The sequence below is a fragment of the Nematostella vectensis genome, chromosome 3 (genome assembly GCF_932526225.1).
Source record: "Nematostella vectensis chromosome 3, jaNemVect1.1, whole genome shotgun sequence".
Taxonomy (NCBI): domain Eukaryota; kingdom Metazoa; phylum Cnidaria; class Anthozoa; order Actiniaria; family Edwardsiidae; genus Nematostella; species Nematostella vectensis.
Genome location: NC_064036.1, coordinates 5,698,215 through 5,714,604, shown reverse-complemented (window position 1 = coordinate 5,714,604; position 16,390 = coordinate 5,698,215). Strand labels below are relative to the sequence as shown.

The 16,390-nt window shown below is 42.2% G+C and overlaps 1 protein-coding gene across 2 annotated transcripts; it reads left to right on the top strand.

Moving 5' to 3' along the window:
- The first annotated feature begins 8,363 nt into the window (after window positions 1-8,363).
- Window positions 8,364-14,634, top strand: LOC5512778 (aquaporin-9). 2 transcript variants are annotated; one of them, XM_048725306.1, is made up of 7 exons: window positions 8,364-8,671; window positions 10,114-10,208; window positions 10,672-10,798; window positions 11,259-11,396; window positions 12,186-12,304; window positions 12,596-12,813; window positions 13,283-14,634. In XM_048725306.1, exons 2-7 carry the CDS (start codon window positions 10,131-10,133, stop codon window positions 13,617-13,619), a joined length of 1,017 nt encoding a protein of 338 aa, XP_048581263.1. In that variant the 5' UTR covers window positions 8,364-8,671; window positions 10,114-10,130; the 3' UTR covers window positions 13,620-14,634. The 2 variants fall into 2 exon arrangements, with proteins under 2 accessions (XP_048581263.1, XP_048581262.1); XM_048725305.1 differs by lacking the exon at window positions 8,364-8,671 and adding an exon at window positions 9,102-9,254.
- The last annotated feature ends 1,756 nt before the right edge of the window (window positions 14,635-16,390 follow it).

Genomic DNA, 16,390 nt, shown 5'->3' with positions numbered 1-16,390 from the left:
GCACTACTATTGGATATGACAAAGGTTCACACTGATGCCTCTGGCATTGTAGACATTCCGATATTCTGGGTCGAGGGGTCGAGCTGAAGGACTGTTCATTTGCAAACCCGTACCCAGGATTTTTCTTGGGGGGAGGGGGGGGGGGAAATCCGAAAAAGTGGACCTCATTTTTCCGGGGGGGGGGGGGGGGGGGGGGAAGTTCTCTAATAAAAATCTAACCACCTCCGAAAGAACAAAAAGGGATTTTTGTATGCCTTTGCAGTATCTCCACGGGACATTTATTGCCAGATTTGGCTACATACCAGAGTGACCTACCTTATGATTTTTAGTTTTGCCTACAAATAGCACGTCTATTGAGAACCAAATGTGGACTTTCGGCCGTTGTGGACCCCCCCCCCCCCCCGCACCCCCCTGGGTATGGGCCTGATTTTTTATAAGGGAGGGAGAGGGGGAATCGATAAGCTCTTGTAATTTTCTTCTCCAGATCCCTTATTTCCATTTACGGAAATAGCCTCCTCTTCCGGTTTATTTCTCATTTCCGTTTTTTTGCCACAGGAACCCCAAATTAGTTTTTTTTCTCTTTAGGAAAGTAATCATCAGGAGCTTTGCAAACTATATGACCTCGAATCAAAAGAACAATTAAAAAAATCCTTAAAAAGGAAGTACCAGACCCCAAATGTTTCTATCTGTATCTTTAACAGGGTTCCCAAATATTCCCCTCAAAATGTAGTGCTCGATATAAGGCTCAGGATCGCATTGCATAATTCTGTGCTGTACTGCTCGCAAACTCGCCGTAAAAATCCTCACAAGCTGTTTTTTTCATATGCTGCCTGGAATAGGAACGGGGTTGCGTTTTGCTCCAAGGAGCAAGGGCGAGCAAGCTGTTGTTGTTACACCCGGGTTTAAACGGTGAGCCTATGCTTGACACTTCACTTTATTCCTTTAGAATTCTTCATTGCTCTCGGGAGTCCCTACATCTTATTATCGATATTGAATTTCGTCGTAAACGTTATATCTGTATTGAATAAATTGTTATAGGGGTGAACTAGCTAGAACAAGTGCTATGCGGGTCATTTGTCAGATGTTTTATTTATTTCAAATTGCGGCAGGTATAACAAAATGCTTTGGTACATTCCCGATATAAAACTTACTCGAAAATCAGGTAATAATCAACCCTAAAACTAAAATCTTTAAAAATCCTGGCAACGAGCCTGCTAGCCCTAAGTAAGACCCTAACACATGGGTACCCTGTGCTGTAGCATTTTAAGATCGTAAGTGATGACATTTTTCTTAGTTACCCTGTGGTATGTGTTGCCATGTAAACGTCAAGACTACATACATGGCACAGCCCGGTGGGCAAATCCTGGCTATGCACTGCAATATCATGAGACGACATGAAAAAATGACAACGCCATAAAAAAGTACTGATAGTAAATGTAAACTATGAAAAAAAAAATTCGAGGACATGGCCGAGAATCGAACCTTGTCAAGATCTGGTAAAAAGAGAAAAAACGACCATACTTCCAGACATGTGCTGAAACACCGTATGGTAGCTAAAGCTTCACGGCTAAGCTGGAGATTTCGGCCCCAGCACCGCTATCTAGCGAACTGTACAACACAAAGGAACCTTAGGTTCCCGCGCATTAATGGGGAGGCAATAACCAGGATCCCAGCCCTGTCTTAGTCGGTTACGCCACGCACAGCTCGCTGAGATGTACACTGAAAAATATCGGGGTCTGTTGCTATGTTGCTATAGTAATCAGGTCAGACCTAAGTCTACATTGCTGCTTTTAGCCTTTGTACTTCTTTGTCCAGTCACGCACGTGCATATGACATTTTTTTTTGCTCATAACAAAAAAGCAACCTACATCGAAATGCACGCACTGTTTTTAAGCTTTAGAAAATTATGTGATTAATGATTAAACCTTTCGTAAGCAACCATTCAAACTCTAGAGTTCATATTTTCCTTGGCACAGGCATTTGAGCATCGGGTTTGAGGCCTCAAACATAAATATAGCGTACAAAAATCATAAATCGTGCGATTTAAAGTGTAGAGTCTCACACGATATTAACTACTTACTAACCGAGAGTGCGGTCATGCCGGGAAATATCAAACCGAGGCATTGACGTATCGACCGAGGCTTTGCGAGGTTCCAAAACTCCACGGTATGAAACTCCACGGTTATGAAAAGAACAAACTTCTGGAGTAAAATGAAAAGGCCAATCGCTTTGTGTTGCTTTATGATTTGATTGAAATATTATATTTACAAATAACAGCTGGTAGGACTTTTATCTTAAAGAGACTTTTCTGGGTTATTACACCCTTTGTAATTTATTCATTTGCCGATATAAATAACTGGCTATCGGTGGTGCTCGCCGGCTCGTAATTTTTTTTTCAAAATTTTCCTCTTCAATCTCTTCGGATAATAAAACTCCGACTTAGAGTGCTCGTCCATTCCCAATTTTTTTGGTGGCTTTGGTGTTTTGGTTGATTTTGTTTTTGTTTTGCAAGATTTGTGCAACCGAACAAAACAACACAAAAAAGCTCGCAAAATGTCCCGCTCCGGATACGGAAAAAGACGGCCCGCCAACCAACCATTTCTGCTTCTTCTGGGAATTCGCTATTTGAATGTTCGCTGTCGCTTATTTTGCAGTTTGAAGGTGGAAAAATATTTCAAAAAACAGATGATTGTGAAAATTTTTTTCGTAGGGCAATACGGAATTCCGGAATTCCGGGCAATACGGAATTCCTTAGTTCCTATTGTTGTTTACAATGAAGATCAAGTTACTTTTTTCTCTTTTCGCTTCAGGATTCCTGTGGATGTTCGCGCAACAGCAAATAAATAACCACATTGTTATGAGTGAAGCTCGAGCCTCTGGTACCCAGAGTAGGATAGCTTATAGACCCGACATGTCAATCACGCGCACACGAATAGCCAATCAGGAAAGAGATGATGCAATAACAGCCATGTGGTGTATATATAAAGCCCAAGTTCAACTCTTGGGGAAAACTGCCTGATGTAAGAAGTATTATGTTCAACAATTGGGTGATGTAAAAAACTAAAGTATCTTTTCCATATTTTAATAACTCATTCAGGATATTATCATTTCCCGGCGCTTTATTATTTTTTAAATGTCATATTACAATTTCCACTTTCTCGGGTGCTATGTCTGTGACTAAAGGGCCATTGCCTTCGTCGACATTTCTAGGTATTACTCGGTTTGTTTCTGCGTTATCATTAAGCTCCTTAAAATGCGAATAGAATGTGTCTAATTCGACCGGACATTCTTGCTGAGATATGTTTTTTCCTACATTAAAAATGTTCTTCAGCGACCACCAGAGCTTTGTACTGTCTTTAAAATCTAAGTTTCGTATTTTGGACTGCGTGTTGTTGTATTTCTTGCGCCTGCATAATTTCCTAACCTTTTTTTTCTTGATAAAGAGTTCCTGCCTTTATTCAGGGATATCATAGAAGCTACATACTCTTCTCCCAATCGGTTTTAGGTTTTCTTTTTCCCGTCTGCATTCCTCATCAAACCAGGCTTTGTTTCTCTAGAAGGCTTTTATGAGAGAGGGGCTATCTATTTTAACTATAACAATAATAACAATAAAACAAACCCAAGTGCAGTGGGGTCCTTATTTTAGTCAGAATAAAACTAAATTATAGCGTTTCTTGACATTGAGCAAGTCTCCCCCGAGAAGCCAAGCTCAAATGGAGCAGGTAGGCAATTAAATTTGATTAATATTACCGAAAATCCTATGTCGTTTGTTTTACAGCTGGGAGGAGGGAAGCGGGAACCAAGATTCGGTTATTGTTTGGGCAATTATGTGCCATCAATCTAAAGTTGGGAGCAGGCCCCATGCAAATCACAAAGTGCTTGCGCGCGGCCGGGGTGAGTTTTTTGTGTTTCTGAAGACCATTCTATTATGACTCAAACGTATCCTAAAAAATTGCGTTGAAGAGTTATTTTTATGCTGAGGAAAGATGGAAAGTTAGAAGAGACAGCTGCAGTTCATAGATCCGACGTGCGCACGAGTATCTAATCAGAAAGCAGCAAATAAAAGCTAGCGAAGTGCAACCTCTATGTCCCACAAAAGTCCCACAAATCGTACAACCTGTCGGATGGGGACAGTGAGTCCTGCTCGGATTTATCTAAAATAAAGACTTTTATAGGGGGCTATGTGCACGGAGTTGTTACCCAATTGACAACCAGCTAAAAAATTTTTTGTTTCTTAAGAAAATTAAATGATCGCCTTAACGTAGCTAAATGATTTTTGGTAAGTGAATATATCTCATGGTTTAGATGAATTAAACAGTGGCATTTCGGTAGAAATCTAACACGAAAAAACAAGTATTTTGTAACGAAAAATTGTAATGCGTGCGTTACATTTTGCGATTTTAAAATGCACTTCTCCAAATAGTTTTTGTATTTTCATTGAAAAACAGAAAATAAAAGCTGATTTGGAATGTACATTGACTACACTTCATCGTCGTGTGAGTGTTTTGACAAATTTGCAATTTCATCATTATGAAAAGGATAAAATAAATAGCCAGAATTTTTTCCACTTTCTACTTCCGGTAGAGCTACATAAAATTTAAAGTCAAATTTGAAGCAGTGATTTAATGAATTAGAACAAGGAAAATACATTTATAGAATGCACATTGATTGTACCACTAAATTATAACAATACATAAGTTGAAAACTTACATGGTACGCAGTATAGGGACAAAACCAAAGCCAGAGAAAGGTTTTTCAAATTGTGCCTGCTTTGAGCGTTCCATTTGAGCGTTCCCTTTTGAGCGTTCGCTTTTGAGCGTTTCCTTTGGGCGTTTCCTTTGAGCGTTCGCTTTGAGCGTTTCCTTGGAGCGTTCGCTTTGAGCGTTCCCTTTTGAGCGTTCCCTTTTGAGCATTCCCTTTTGAGCGTTCCCTTTTGAGCGTTTCCTTTGAGCGTTCCCTTTTGAGCGTTCCCTTTTGAGCGTTTCCTTTGAGCGTTCCCTTTTGAGCGTTCCCTTTTGAGCGTTCCCTTTTGAGCGTTCCCTTTTGAGCATTCCCTTTTGAGCATTCCCTTTTGAGCGTTCCCTTTTGAGCGTTCCCTTTTGAGCGTTCCCTTTTGAGCGTTACCTTTTGAGCGTTCCCTTTTGAGCATTCCCTTTTGAGCGTTCCCTTTTGAGCGTTCGCTTTTGAGCGTTCCCTTTTGAGCATTCCCTTTTGAGCGTTTCCTTGGAGCGTTCGCTTTTGAGCGTTTCCTTTGAGCGTTCCCTTTTGAGCATTCCCTTTTGAGCGTTCCCTTTTGAGCGTTCCCTTCGAGTGTTCCCTTTTGAGCGTTCCCTTCGAGTGTTCCCTTTTGAGCGTTCCATTTTTTTTGGTTAAAATGGAAAGCCAGAAGGGGAACCCTAAAAATGGAATGCTCAAAAGGGAACGCTCAAAAGTTAACGCTCAAGTGGAACGCTCAAAAGGGAACGCTCAAAGGAAAACGCTAAAAGGGAACGCTTTAAGAGTAAACCAAGAAAAAAAAAAGCTTTTTACATGTTTTGTGGACTTTCAAAAAGCTTTCGATAGCATCCCAAGAGATAAATTATTGGCTAAAGTACAACAAGCCGGAATATCTGGAAAATTCTATGAAGTGTTCCGGTCTATGTACAGTAATGACAATGCCTCTGTTAAACTTAGAGACACAATCACAGAGCGTTTCAGTTGTTCTGTCGGAGTCAAGCAAGGTTGAATGATGAGTCCGACACTCTTTAATCTTTTTCTTAGTGATTTGCCTGAAATTTTGGCAAACTCAGGGGCTGGACATGTAATAAGTAATACCAAAATTAACTGAATGTTATATGCGGATGACTTAGTTTTGATTTCGCCAACTAGTGATGGTCTGCAGGAACTACTAAAATGCCTTCAAGATTACTCTAACGAAAACAGGCTCAAAGTCAACACCACAAAATCAAAGGTGATAATATTCAACAATAGCGGCAAGGTAATTAATAATTATAAGTTTTTCTTGGATGGGAGACAATTGGAAAATACTAAGATGTATAAGTATCTCGGACTCATTTTTAGTCCTATTGGGAATTTTAACTTGGCGAAGCAGGAACAAAAAAAGACTGTGCTAAAAGCCCTATTCAAGGAGGGATCTAGGTGCTCACTTTAGGTCAGATATTAATCTATCCTTGAAACTCTGTGATGCGCTTATTAAACCAATTCTGCTTTACGGCAGTGAAATATGGGGCGCAGATAACAAAAATGATGCGAGCGATGCAGACCCACTAGAGCGTGTTCATTTCAAGTTCTGCAAAATGCTACTCGGAACCAGCAAGACCTCGGTCAATAATGCATGCCAAGGTGAACTAGGTAGATATCCTATCCAAATTGACTCAACGTACAGAAGTATAAAATACTGGACACGTTTATTGACTAAGGATAACCAGGCTCTTTCAAAAACAGTTTATATAGAGTGTGTTAATAATATCAAATCTTTATATTGGGTTAACAAGGTAAAAGAAAAAAATATTCAGCGTTGGATTTGGGTATGCCTGGGTTTCACAAAATGAATTTAGTAAATATAGAAAGCTTTTTAAACAATATTTACTTAAGGTTAAAAGACATTACATATCAGAATTGGCTCGGTGAGATCTTTAATGACAACAGGGAAAATAGTAATGAACGCAATAAACTGAGAACTTTTAGACTGTATGAGCTATAAACCTACCTGGTAGCTATCCCGTCTATGGAGCACAGGATTGCTCTTTAAGAATAAGTAACCATAATTTGCAAATTGAAAAAGGTAGGCACACAAGACCCTAAAAGACAAAGGCTGAAGAAAGAATTTGTCCGACATGTAAAAAAGATATAGAAGATGAGTTCCAATTTGTATAAAAATGCGAAACATACAAAGACTTAAGAAAAAAATTCCTCCAAAAAACACAATTCACGAACCCTACGGAAAATAGAATTTTTAGTCTAATAATAAACCCTAGAGCTAATATAGCAGGGATGGCTGCAAAATTAGTATACGAATGATTCTTACTAAGGGCAAATATGATAAAATAAGGTTGTATCTTCTCTATGTTCTTTTGTCTGTATAAATATATATTTTTGAGAATTTGAATGGCTTATAATTTTAAATTTATTGGACTCACACTTATGTAAAATTCTTTACACGTTTACACGGTACCAATAAAGTAATCTGCACCCCCCCCCCCCCCCCCCCCCCCCCCGCTCGGAGGCATCGAAATTTAATACACGCCCCCAGCATTTATTAGCTCATTTACGGTTATTCAAAAGAAAGCGTTTTTCCAACAAAGATAACTTGTTTTGGAATAGATATTAGTTGAATTCAACGAGAAACATAGGATGATATCGGACTGCAAGAAAAATAGTCGGGCACGTTTCGGCTAGCGCGTCGTCGTCGGGGACCGTTCGCGCGCCACGGGGTAGTAGCTGCGGATTACGAAACGTAATTTGACCGGGTGTTCTCGGAGAGCGCGTCGCAAACAAGCACATTTCAACCAAATAATAGGGGATTTCGTGGTTTATTATCAGAATTTAGCCTAACAAACTCTGTTCCTACCGCCCTTGTAGTAGTCTACACAGTGCAATACTGCTGTTTCTAGATATCTGCCCTATCCGCATTACAACATCACGGTCATGACACTCAATCACAGAAAACCGGAAAGAAATAAACTGGACGTGCCAGTATTGTTTTTACAATCACAAATTGCGAATTCCACGCTCACGAACTCATAACCTGTCTATTGAAGTGTATGCTGATGGATGTCAGGCAAATTAACCCCTCTACATATTGAACAAAGGTTTTAATCAATATCAGGGCTATCCCGTATTACAAAGCCTGCAGTCATTGTGTACTCACATCCTATACACGATTTGTCACGAGTTTCCCTTGGGCCACGAATTAATCAAGAGCACGCTTTTAGAGAAAGGCGGAAGTTAACCTAAATAATCTCACATTTACCTGGTCACTTACTAATGGTTTCAACACTTAGCACAGCTTTGCTTACGGGGAAAAAAAACCTCGATGCTCAAACTAAGGAGATGCATCGTCAAATGAAGCAGCCAATTTTAGTTTTGTTTGCGACAAGCACTTATAATGACTTTCGTAAGGGTTATGCCATTTGAAAACCATTCATATATTTTTTTTCATTCCCCCCCCCCCTTCTTTTCCCCTTTTTTATCATTAACTTTTTCTTAATATTATTCCATGTCAAGTCATCTTGACAGAAGTATCTGACAAGGTTAAAACATGTCCAAACACTCATTTATATACTATCAGCAGAAGCTGACCTCTGTCACATACACCTGAGAGCAAACCAGCCAAGACTAGTAGAACAGAGATAACAATCAGTGAAATCAAATTACTTCGTAGCAACCACTATAAATCAACCCGCACAAATTGACTTTATTCTCTCATTGTCTGAAGTCGTCTGGAAAATATCTTTCGTGCGCTTTAAAGTTTCCATTGTATATCATTAACCAAAGCCTATCACTAGTACAAAACATAAGCCAGCTATCAATTCGTAACACAAAGGACTCGGGTTTCGACTAAACAAGAGACGCCCCTCGCACAATCGGAGCTCTACTTTGCTTGTTGGCAACAAAAAAGTGCGCGACTCAGTTGAGCAAGTTAAAACTCGGGATCAGACGTCGGAAAGCGGTGAGTACGCAGAGAGGGTGCATCTTGGAAAAAAGAACCGCGAATCACATGAAGTGATGGACCCGGGGTGAATTTTCATAAAGGCTGATCTGCTAAGTGCAGACAGACAAATGTGAGGCTTATTTTGAGCTCTTATACTATTTGACCTACGCGACTTTAAAGAAGACTAGAAAGCGATATGTTACCGAGGGAATATGCCTAGGATAGAGGCGTTATTTACTCTACATTTGTTAGAGCTGTTACAGCAGAGTGGACGCTTATCGTCAAGCTTCTGAGTTTGCTTTGAGTTTCTTTTCCGTAGAACCCGTCTTCCCATGATTTCACTTCTACAAAAACTTAGCTACTCAGGATATGCTACGCGATTGGGAGGATTTATTCGTTGCGAATACAGTTCCGTGCAACCCTGTTCGCCCTAGCTATGTGAAATTTAATCTTTTTAATCGTTAACAAATAAGTCAATTATCTGCTCTCGCGAAACGGTCCCTCCGTGAGGCGCGCGGTTGCACAGTTACACTCAACACTCCAATGCAGTGTAAACAGACGCGAGTAAATGAGGGAACGAGGCAAAAACCGGAGACTAAAGGTATTAGAGCGGGTCCTGTACAAATTTCTCGCATTTTCGAATTCTCTTTTGTAGGGAATAGGCATCTTTTGTTCGCGTTTCGCTAGATTAAAACTGAGCACATTTCCAAAATCATTTTTGTTTGATAACGTCATATCACTTGAAGTTATCCTGTATGTGTTACAGCAAAAGCTGTTTCCACGAGTACTATCTAATCCCCTAATAATGATCATAATATCATGATTTTATCTCGAACGCGAGACTTAATTACTTCATGAAAAAAGCTCAATAGCAACGGACAATGTTTAAAACAGATGTTTTATATCACGATGACATGGTGTCCTAGCATTTGTGCTATAAACTCTCTTAAAATATATGTGTTTCTATTTAATAAATGAGCGTGCGACTTTCTTTCTCTACTGCTGGGTAGTTGGTAAAAGGGGTATTTCACCGTATCACTTGTTCTATACAACTTTTTACTGTGCGACGATTAAATCTAGTAGCAATCCTACTCGCACTTGTAAACGTCTTTTCTAAATAAACACCAAATCTATCACCTCGTTTAAGTTTCTGATGTTTGGGCTGTTTCGTAAGCCCTCTCCCTCTGTGTAGGAATTAAATCGATTTATTTTTTCTCTAGATAAACACTACCTGACGCCTCATTTGTAGTGTAACTACGAAGAGGGCAATCGTTTGTGATGTTCAGGTTTTGTCTCCTTTCATTGCGGTAACAATGTTAATAAATTTATCACCGCTTACCTAAAAACCTTTATCAATTGACTGAGATCTAGTAGGATTTATTACTGTTTTGATAATGGTCTTATAGTATTTCTATGAATCTTGACAGCTTGTGCAACAATACAAATATTTATTATCGCAGGAGGAAGACGAATTAGGATGGCAACTAATCGTTTACGCGCCTCGCCGCTCGTACGTGAGTGTATGGCAGAATTCATCGCAACATTTATTCTTATCGTAAGTACAAATCCACTATTAATAACAAGCACATCTGCTTTCCCGACTCGAAGATTTTGTTACCTATCTATTTTGAGTCTAGCCCTGCTTAGCGCTAAACATACTAGAGGTATTAGAAGAAACGTGGGTCATGTCTTTGGGGCGCGCATGCCAGAAGACCTAACAGATCTAGCTAAGGTAGTGCCAAATACAGATAGTTAGCCGGGTACTAAAGTATTTTCTGGACAAACACGCAAACGAGATGAGACAGATGTAAAAGGAAATTCGGTCGTTATTGGTTTATTATTTACTAGACACTTGTATTATCGCTATGAATGGAACGTGACCCATCAAATCCGCGTTTTATTTTGTGCTCGTCTACCCCACGCCTGCGGCGTTTAAGCGGCTTCTTCTGTGTTCCAGTATTGGCCACACTTTGTCTTTTTTTATAGAACTTGTTCTTTTACTGTGTATTATTCTATAGATCTTTGGGTGCGGATCTGTAGCTCAGGCCGTTCTCAGTCGCCAAAGCCATGGCACGTTTTTCTCAATCAACTTCTCGTGGGGAGTCGGCGTTACTATGGGCTGCTATTGGGCTGGAGGTATATCCGGTATGTATACAGCCCATTCTCTAACTTGGTGAAGCTACAATTCCGCAATCCCGGTTCCTGTTACGACCACTTCAACCATGCCAGGGTCTTGTACATGGGAGAGGGAGTCTGGGTTTGGGAAGGCGGGGGGGAGGGGGGAGGGGGGTTAGGCCTTGCATCCTCCACTTTGGCTGGGAGCCTGGCTTCCCCAAACGTTTCGTAGTTTACAAAAGAAAACAATGATATTGGGGTCCAATTCGGTGGACAGGGGCCACCCCCCCCCTCCCCACCCCCTTCAAGGAAAATAAGAAAAAGAAAAACATATAAACATGTTTCTGTGCCAAGAGTGCCTTACCCTTACATAACCATGTGCTTTTGTTTCTCCCCTCAATGTTTTAAAGCGACACAAATTCGCTGGATATCTAATTATATCTAGGGACTTTTTGTATATAGTACTAGTATTTTTTTCTTTCCATTGTAGGCGCCCATATGAACCCAGCTGTCACGTTAGCGTTAGCAGTCACACGGCGCTTTCAATGGCGGAGGGTGGCGTTTTTCTGGGCGGCACAGCTGACAGGGGCGTTTGTGGGAGCTGCGTGCGTTTATGGCGTCTATTACGGTATGTGCTGTTGAAATAATTGAAGGAAAGGAAATAAAATAGGACCAACCTTTTTCAGAATTGCAGTAGGTTGAATTGCTCTGAATTCCCATTGTATTGGGTCTTATCAGGAACGCTATGTAAGATACCCTTTGCTGTCAAATAATGGATATAAGAGAAATCATTAATATATTAATGTAACGTCCTTTGTGTTTTACGGCCAAGTACAGACATTGAGGATGGATTCTGCCTCTAATAGTGGTTCTTCGAAGTCTCACAGGCATTCTTGCTTTGAAGAATTAATAATCGATAATTATTAATCGAAAAACCTCCCAGATCCATGCTTCCACACGGAAGTAATTTTCTCAGGACCATCACACTAGACCAACCTCCACGGAATCTGCACACAGAAAATGCAGTGCTTGAATGGAAATGTTTGTTTGCTTGTTTTTATTTATGCCAATCCGTAATCGACACTTGAAGAACCCCCAATCCCGGCACTTTCGAAATTTCTTGAGTAATAGATTTATACGGTGGTGGTTATTATTAGGATAAGGATGAAGAGGATTATAGCAGGCCCGTACCCAAGATTTTTCTTGGGGGGGGGGGGGGGGGGGTCGAGGGCGTTCTCTGATAAAAATCTGACCGTGCCATTGCAGTATCTCCAGGGGATCTGGCTACATACCAGAGTGAGTTTTGTCTACAAATAATAGCACGTCTTTTGAGAACCGAAAGTGGACCTTTGGCCGTTGTGGGGGGGGTGCGTCATGACAAAGAAAACAAAAGTCACTTATCCTCTGTTTGTTGCAGACGCGCTTAATGCATTTGACGGCGGAGTTCGACACATTATTGGAGTAAATGGGACGGCCGGTATCTTCGCGACCTATCCACAAAACTTCCTTACCACTGCGGGAGGCTTTGGGGACCAGGTAAAATGCTCGCGCCAAACGCGGATCTGTATGAACCGGGGGCCGGTTCCTAGAAAGCAGGTTAACGCTAACCCAGGGATAAATGCCCTATTTTATCCAATTAAATGTCAAGATAGCCGTATTTATCCTTAGGTTGGCGCTAACCTGCTTTCTAGGACCACGGGTTTGTAGACCAGAAAAATGCTTGAAACCTGCATTTTTGTGGATCATGTTGACTTATCGTGACATACCGTGGAGGATTTGTTACAACAAGTAAACGGCTCGTAACATATCTCTGGATGTGTGTTGCAGTTTTTCGGCACAGCCATGTTGGTTGGGTGCGTGTTCGCCATTACGGATAAGCGTAACACACACGTGGACAAGGGCGTGATCCCGGTCCTTATCGGCTTGGTAGTCTTCGTGATTGGGGCGACGTTCGGATTCAATTGCGGATATGCCATCAACCCGGCTAGGGATCTGGGACCGAGACTCTTCACCGCCCTTGCGGGCTGGGGCTGGGAGGTGTTTACGTAAGTATCAGGCGACCACGTGACCATGATAGCGGATCGTTATATAGTAATCTACAAATGGATTATTTTTCCCCTAGTAGACAGCGTTTGCACGATCAAAAGCCTGTAAAAAAAGCCCTGAAGCCCAAATAAATAAACGTCTTGGAGACAAGATAAAAAAAAACAAGCACGACGGAAACCTTCCCATCTCCCCCCCCCCCCCCCCCCTTCAGTTTTCTTATGGTCCGTCCCTTAGATGGCTAATCCGGGTGTCTAAAAAGAGCCTGGTCAATCAAAACGCCGTGACACTATAATATGATACAGATGATTGCCCCTTCTTACGAGCCGCTGTTGTAGCTTAATGGTACAGTTAACCGTCGTGTCTATTTGTCTAGATGAAAAGGTATTTGTGTTGTTTGTATAGCAATAAGAAGCTTCAAGAGCAACCCTGTTCCGCTTCGTTACTTTCATGTTAACTTTTGTTTGACAGAGTCTGCAACTATTGGGCCTGGGTCCCAATTGTGGGATGCCTGCTGGGTGGTATCGCGGGCGCGGTATTGTACATTGTCCTCATTGAGATGCATCACGTGAATGGGGATGATACGCTACACTCAGTCAAAGTTGAATCACAGGCAATGGAGATGAATAACGTCGATGGACACCAGAACCCGGCATTCGACAAGGAAACAAACCAGACCAAGAGTAACGGGGCGCCCTGTCAACAGAATGCTAACAGTACTGGCAATTACTCGTCAGCGCCTGTTGCATCAGTAAACCACGCGGAAAACAGCGCCCAGTCAAGCGACGAGAATTTGACTGTCTTGTAGACACAGACCCGAGACTATCTTGTAAGATATACGCGAGGCGCGTGCCCGCAACAGAGCCAAACCTTACTGGGAGGGGACTCTCTCACTTGGCAAGGAATTCAAGAACCAGGCTTTACCACAACGTACCTCCAACTGGTACAGGCTCGTGGTTTTGACGTGATAACACGATTAGATGTAAATAACACACACTGATTTTTAGAGATGCAGTAGATCTGAAGGAAGGTGGGGGCTAAGGCTGCGTAGCAAGTATAAAGTAGGTACGTAAATGACGTCAAGTGGTCGCGCGTCATATCAAGAGAAAAGGAATACCCATTTCTTAGCCTGCTAGCCGGCTCTCCGGAGTTTTGGGATTCCCCGAAACTCCGAGAACTCTGGAAAGCGGGCTAGCAGGCTACCCCTTTTCTTGCCCTTTATCTCCCCAGGCACGCGCGGCCTTCTCGCGGCCACCACGCTTTCCAAACCTCGTCCCCAGGGTCTTGTGGGTAAATTTCAGTATGGCGTCTTAGCTAGACCACAGACCCTGTGAACGAGGTTGCGCTTTTCCCAGATGCTCAGTGCTTGTCTTGACAAAAAAGAAGAAAAAAAGAAGAAAAAACGCCGATTTACAGTAAACGTGTTTATTTGAAGACATTTTTAGTAGATTTGAACGATTTTTGTGTAACAGAGCTTAAACCCCTATTTACTTTGTGTGCGCCGTGTATGTAGTTTATTCATAACCCAGACATGGTTATTCGCGGATTTGCGGTAACCTTATAGATTATATTTTAATGAGATTACATTTGTCACTCCAACGGTTTGCCTATTCTTGTTCGTTTATGGGATCGCATTTATTTTTATGTCAATAAGTTTTCTTTTGACGTTAGACTCAAGTGGTCCTATTTCCTAGCTAGTTATTCTTTCGTCTTTGTCTTAAAAATAGTAAAACGCTGTATTCATTTGCCTTGGAGTTACATAAAGTAAGATTGTATTCATGTATTATTTTTGAATAGAGATTCAAAAAAATGTTGTATTACTATTGGTGTCTTATTCAATATTTTGGTGCTCGCTTTCGCCATCAGTGAGTTCGGACACGTGGGTTCAGTGGGTTAGCACACGTGGTTTTGGACGATTAGCCTTGGAAGGACGTTGACTGTGACGGGATATTAAGCCGCCGACTCTGCGATTTAAACCAAAACAAGGGATATACACAAAATACTTGTTTTTGCCATGTTTTAGTATGATTGATTTATTGATATGCCAATGTTTCAAAGCATTTCATTTTAAAAAAGGAATTTACCTCGATTTTAGGATGCTTGGTCCACAAAGGGAGTGTTTTGATGGGGAAGACTTTGAATCAGGACTCGTTAAAGTTTCAGAGCCCTCTACAGTGTAAAAAAGTTTTTTCGATGCCCACCCCCCTTAGCAACCCATTGGAGATTTCTCCGTAGAACTTGGTCCACCCCACCTATTTTTTCGATGCCCACCCCCCTTAGCAACCCCTTGGAGATTTCTCCGTAGAACTTGGTCCACCCCAACTATTTTTTCGATGCCCACCCCCCTTAGCAACCCCTTGGAGATTTCTCCGTAGAACTTGGTCCACCCCACCTATTTTTTCGATGCCCACCCCCCTTAGCATCCCCTTGGAGATTTCTCCGTAGAACTTGGTCCACCCCACCTATTTTTTCGATGCCCACCCCCCTTAGCAACCCCTTGGAGATTTCTCCGTAGAACTTGGTCCACCCCACCTATTATTTCGATGCCCACCCCCCTTAGCAACCCCTTGGAGATTTCTCCGTAGAACTTGGTCCACCCCAACTATTTTTTCGATGCCCACCCCCCTTAGCAACCCCTTGGAGATTTCTCCGTAGAACTTGGTCCACCCCACCTATTTTTTTGATGCCCACCCCCCTTAGCAACCCCTTGGAGATTTCTCCGTAGAACTTGGTCCAGCCCACCTATTTTTTTCGATGCCCACCCCCCTTAGCAACCCCTTGGAGATTTCTCCGTAGAACTTGGTCCACCCCAACTATTTTTTCGATGCCCACCCCCCTTAGCAGCCCTATGGAGATTTCTCCGTAGAACTTGGTCCACCCCACCTATTTTTTCGATGCCCCCCCCCTTGGAGATTTCTTCGTAGACTTGGTCCACCCCACCTATTTTTTCGATGCCCACCCCCCTTAGCAACCCTATGGAGATTTTTCCGTAGAACTTGGTCCACCCCAACTATTTTTTCGATGCCCACCCCCCTTAGCAACCCTATGGAGATTTTTCCGTAGAACTTGGTCCACCCCACCTATTTTTTCGATGCCCCCCCCCCCCCTTGGAGATTTCTTCGTAGACTTGGTCCACCCCACCTATTTTTTCGATGCCCACCCCCCTTAGCAACCCCTTGCAGATTTCTCCGTAGAACGTGGTCCACCCCACCTATTTTTTCGATACCCACCCCCCTTAGCAACCCCTTGGAGATTTCTCCGTAGAACTTGGTCCACCCCACCTATTTTTTCGGAGCCCACCCCCCTTAGCAACCCCTTGCAGATTTCTCCGTAGAACTTGGTCCACCCCACCTATTTTTTCGATGCCCACCCCCCTTAGCAACCCATTGGAGATTTCTCCGTAGAACTTGGTCCACCCCATCTATTTTTTCGATGCCCACCCCCCTTAGCAACCCCTCGGAGATTTCTCCGTAGAACTTGGTCCACCCCACCTATTTTTTCGATGCCCACCCCCCTTAGCAACCCCTTGCAGATTTCTCCGTAGAACGTGGTCCACCCCACCTATTTTTTCGATGCCCA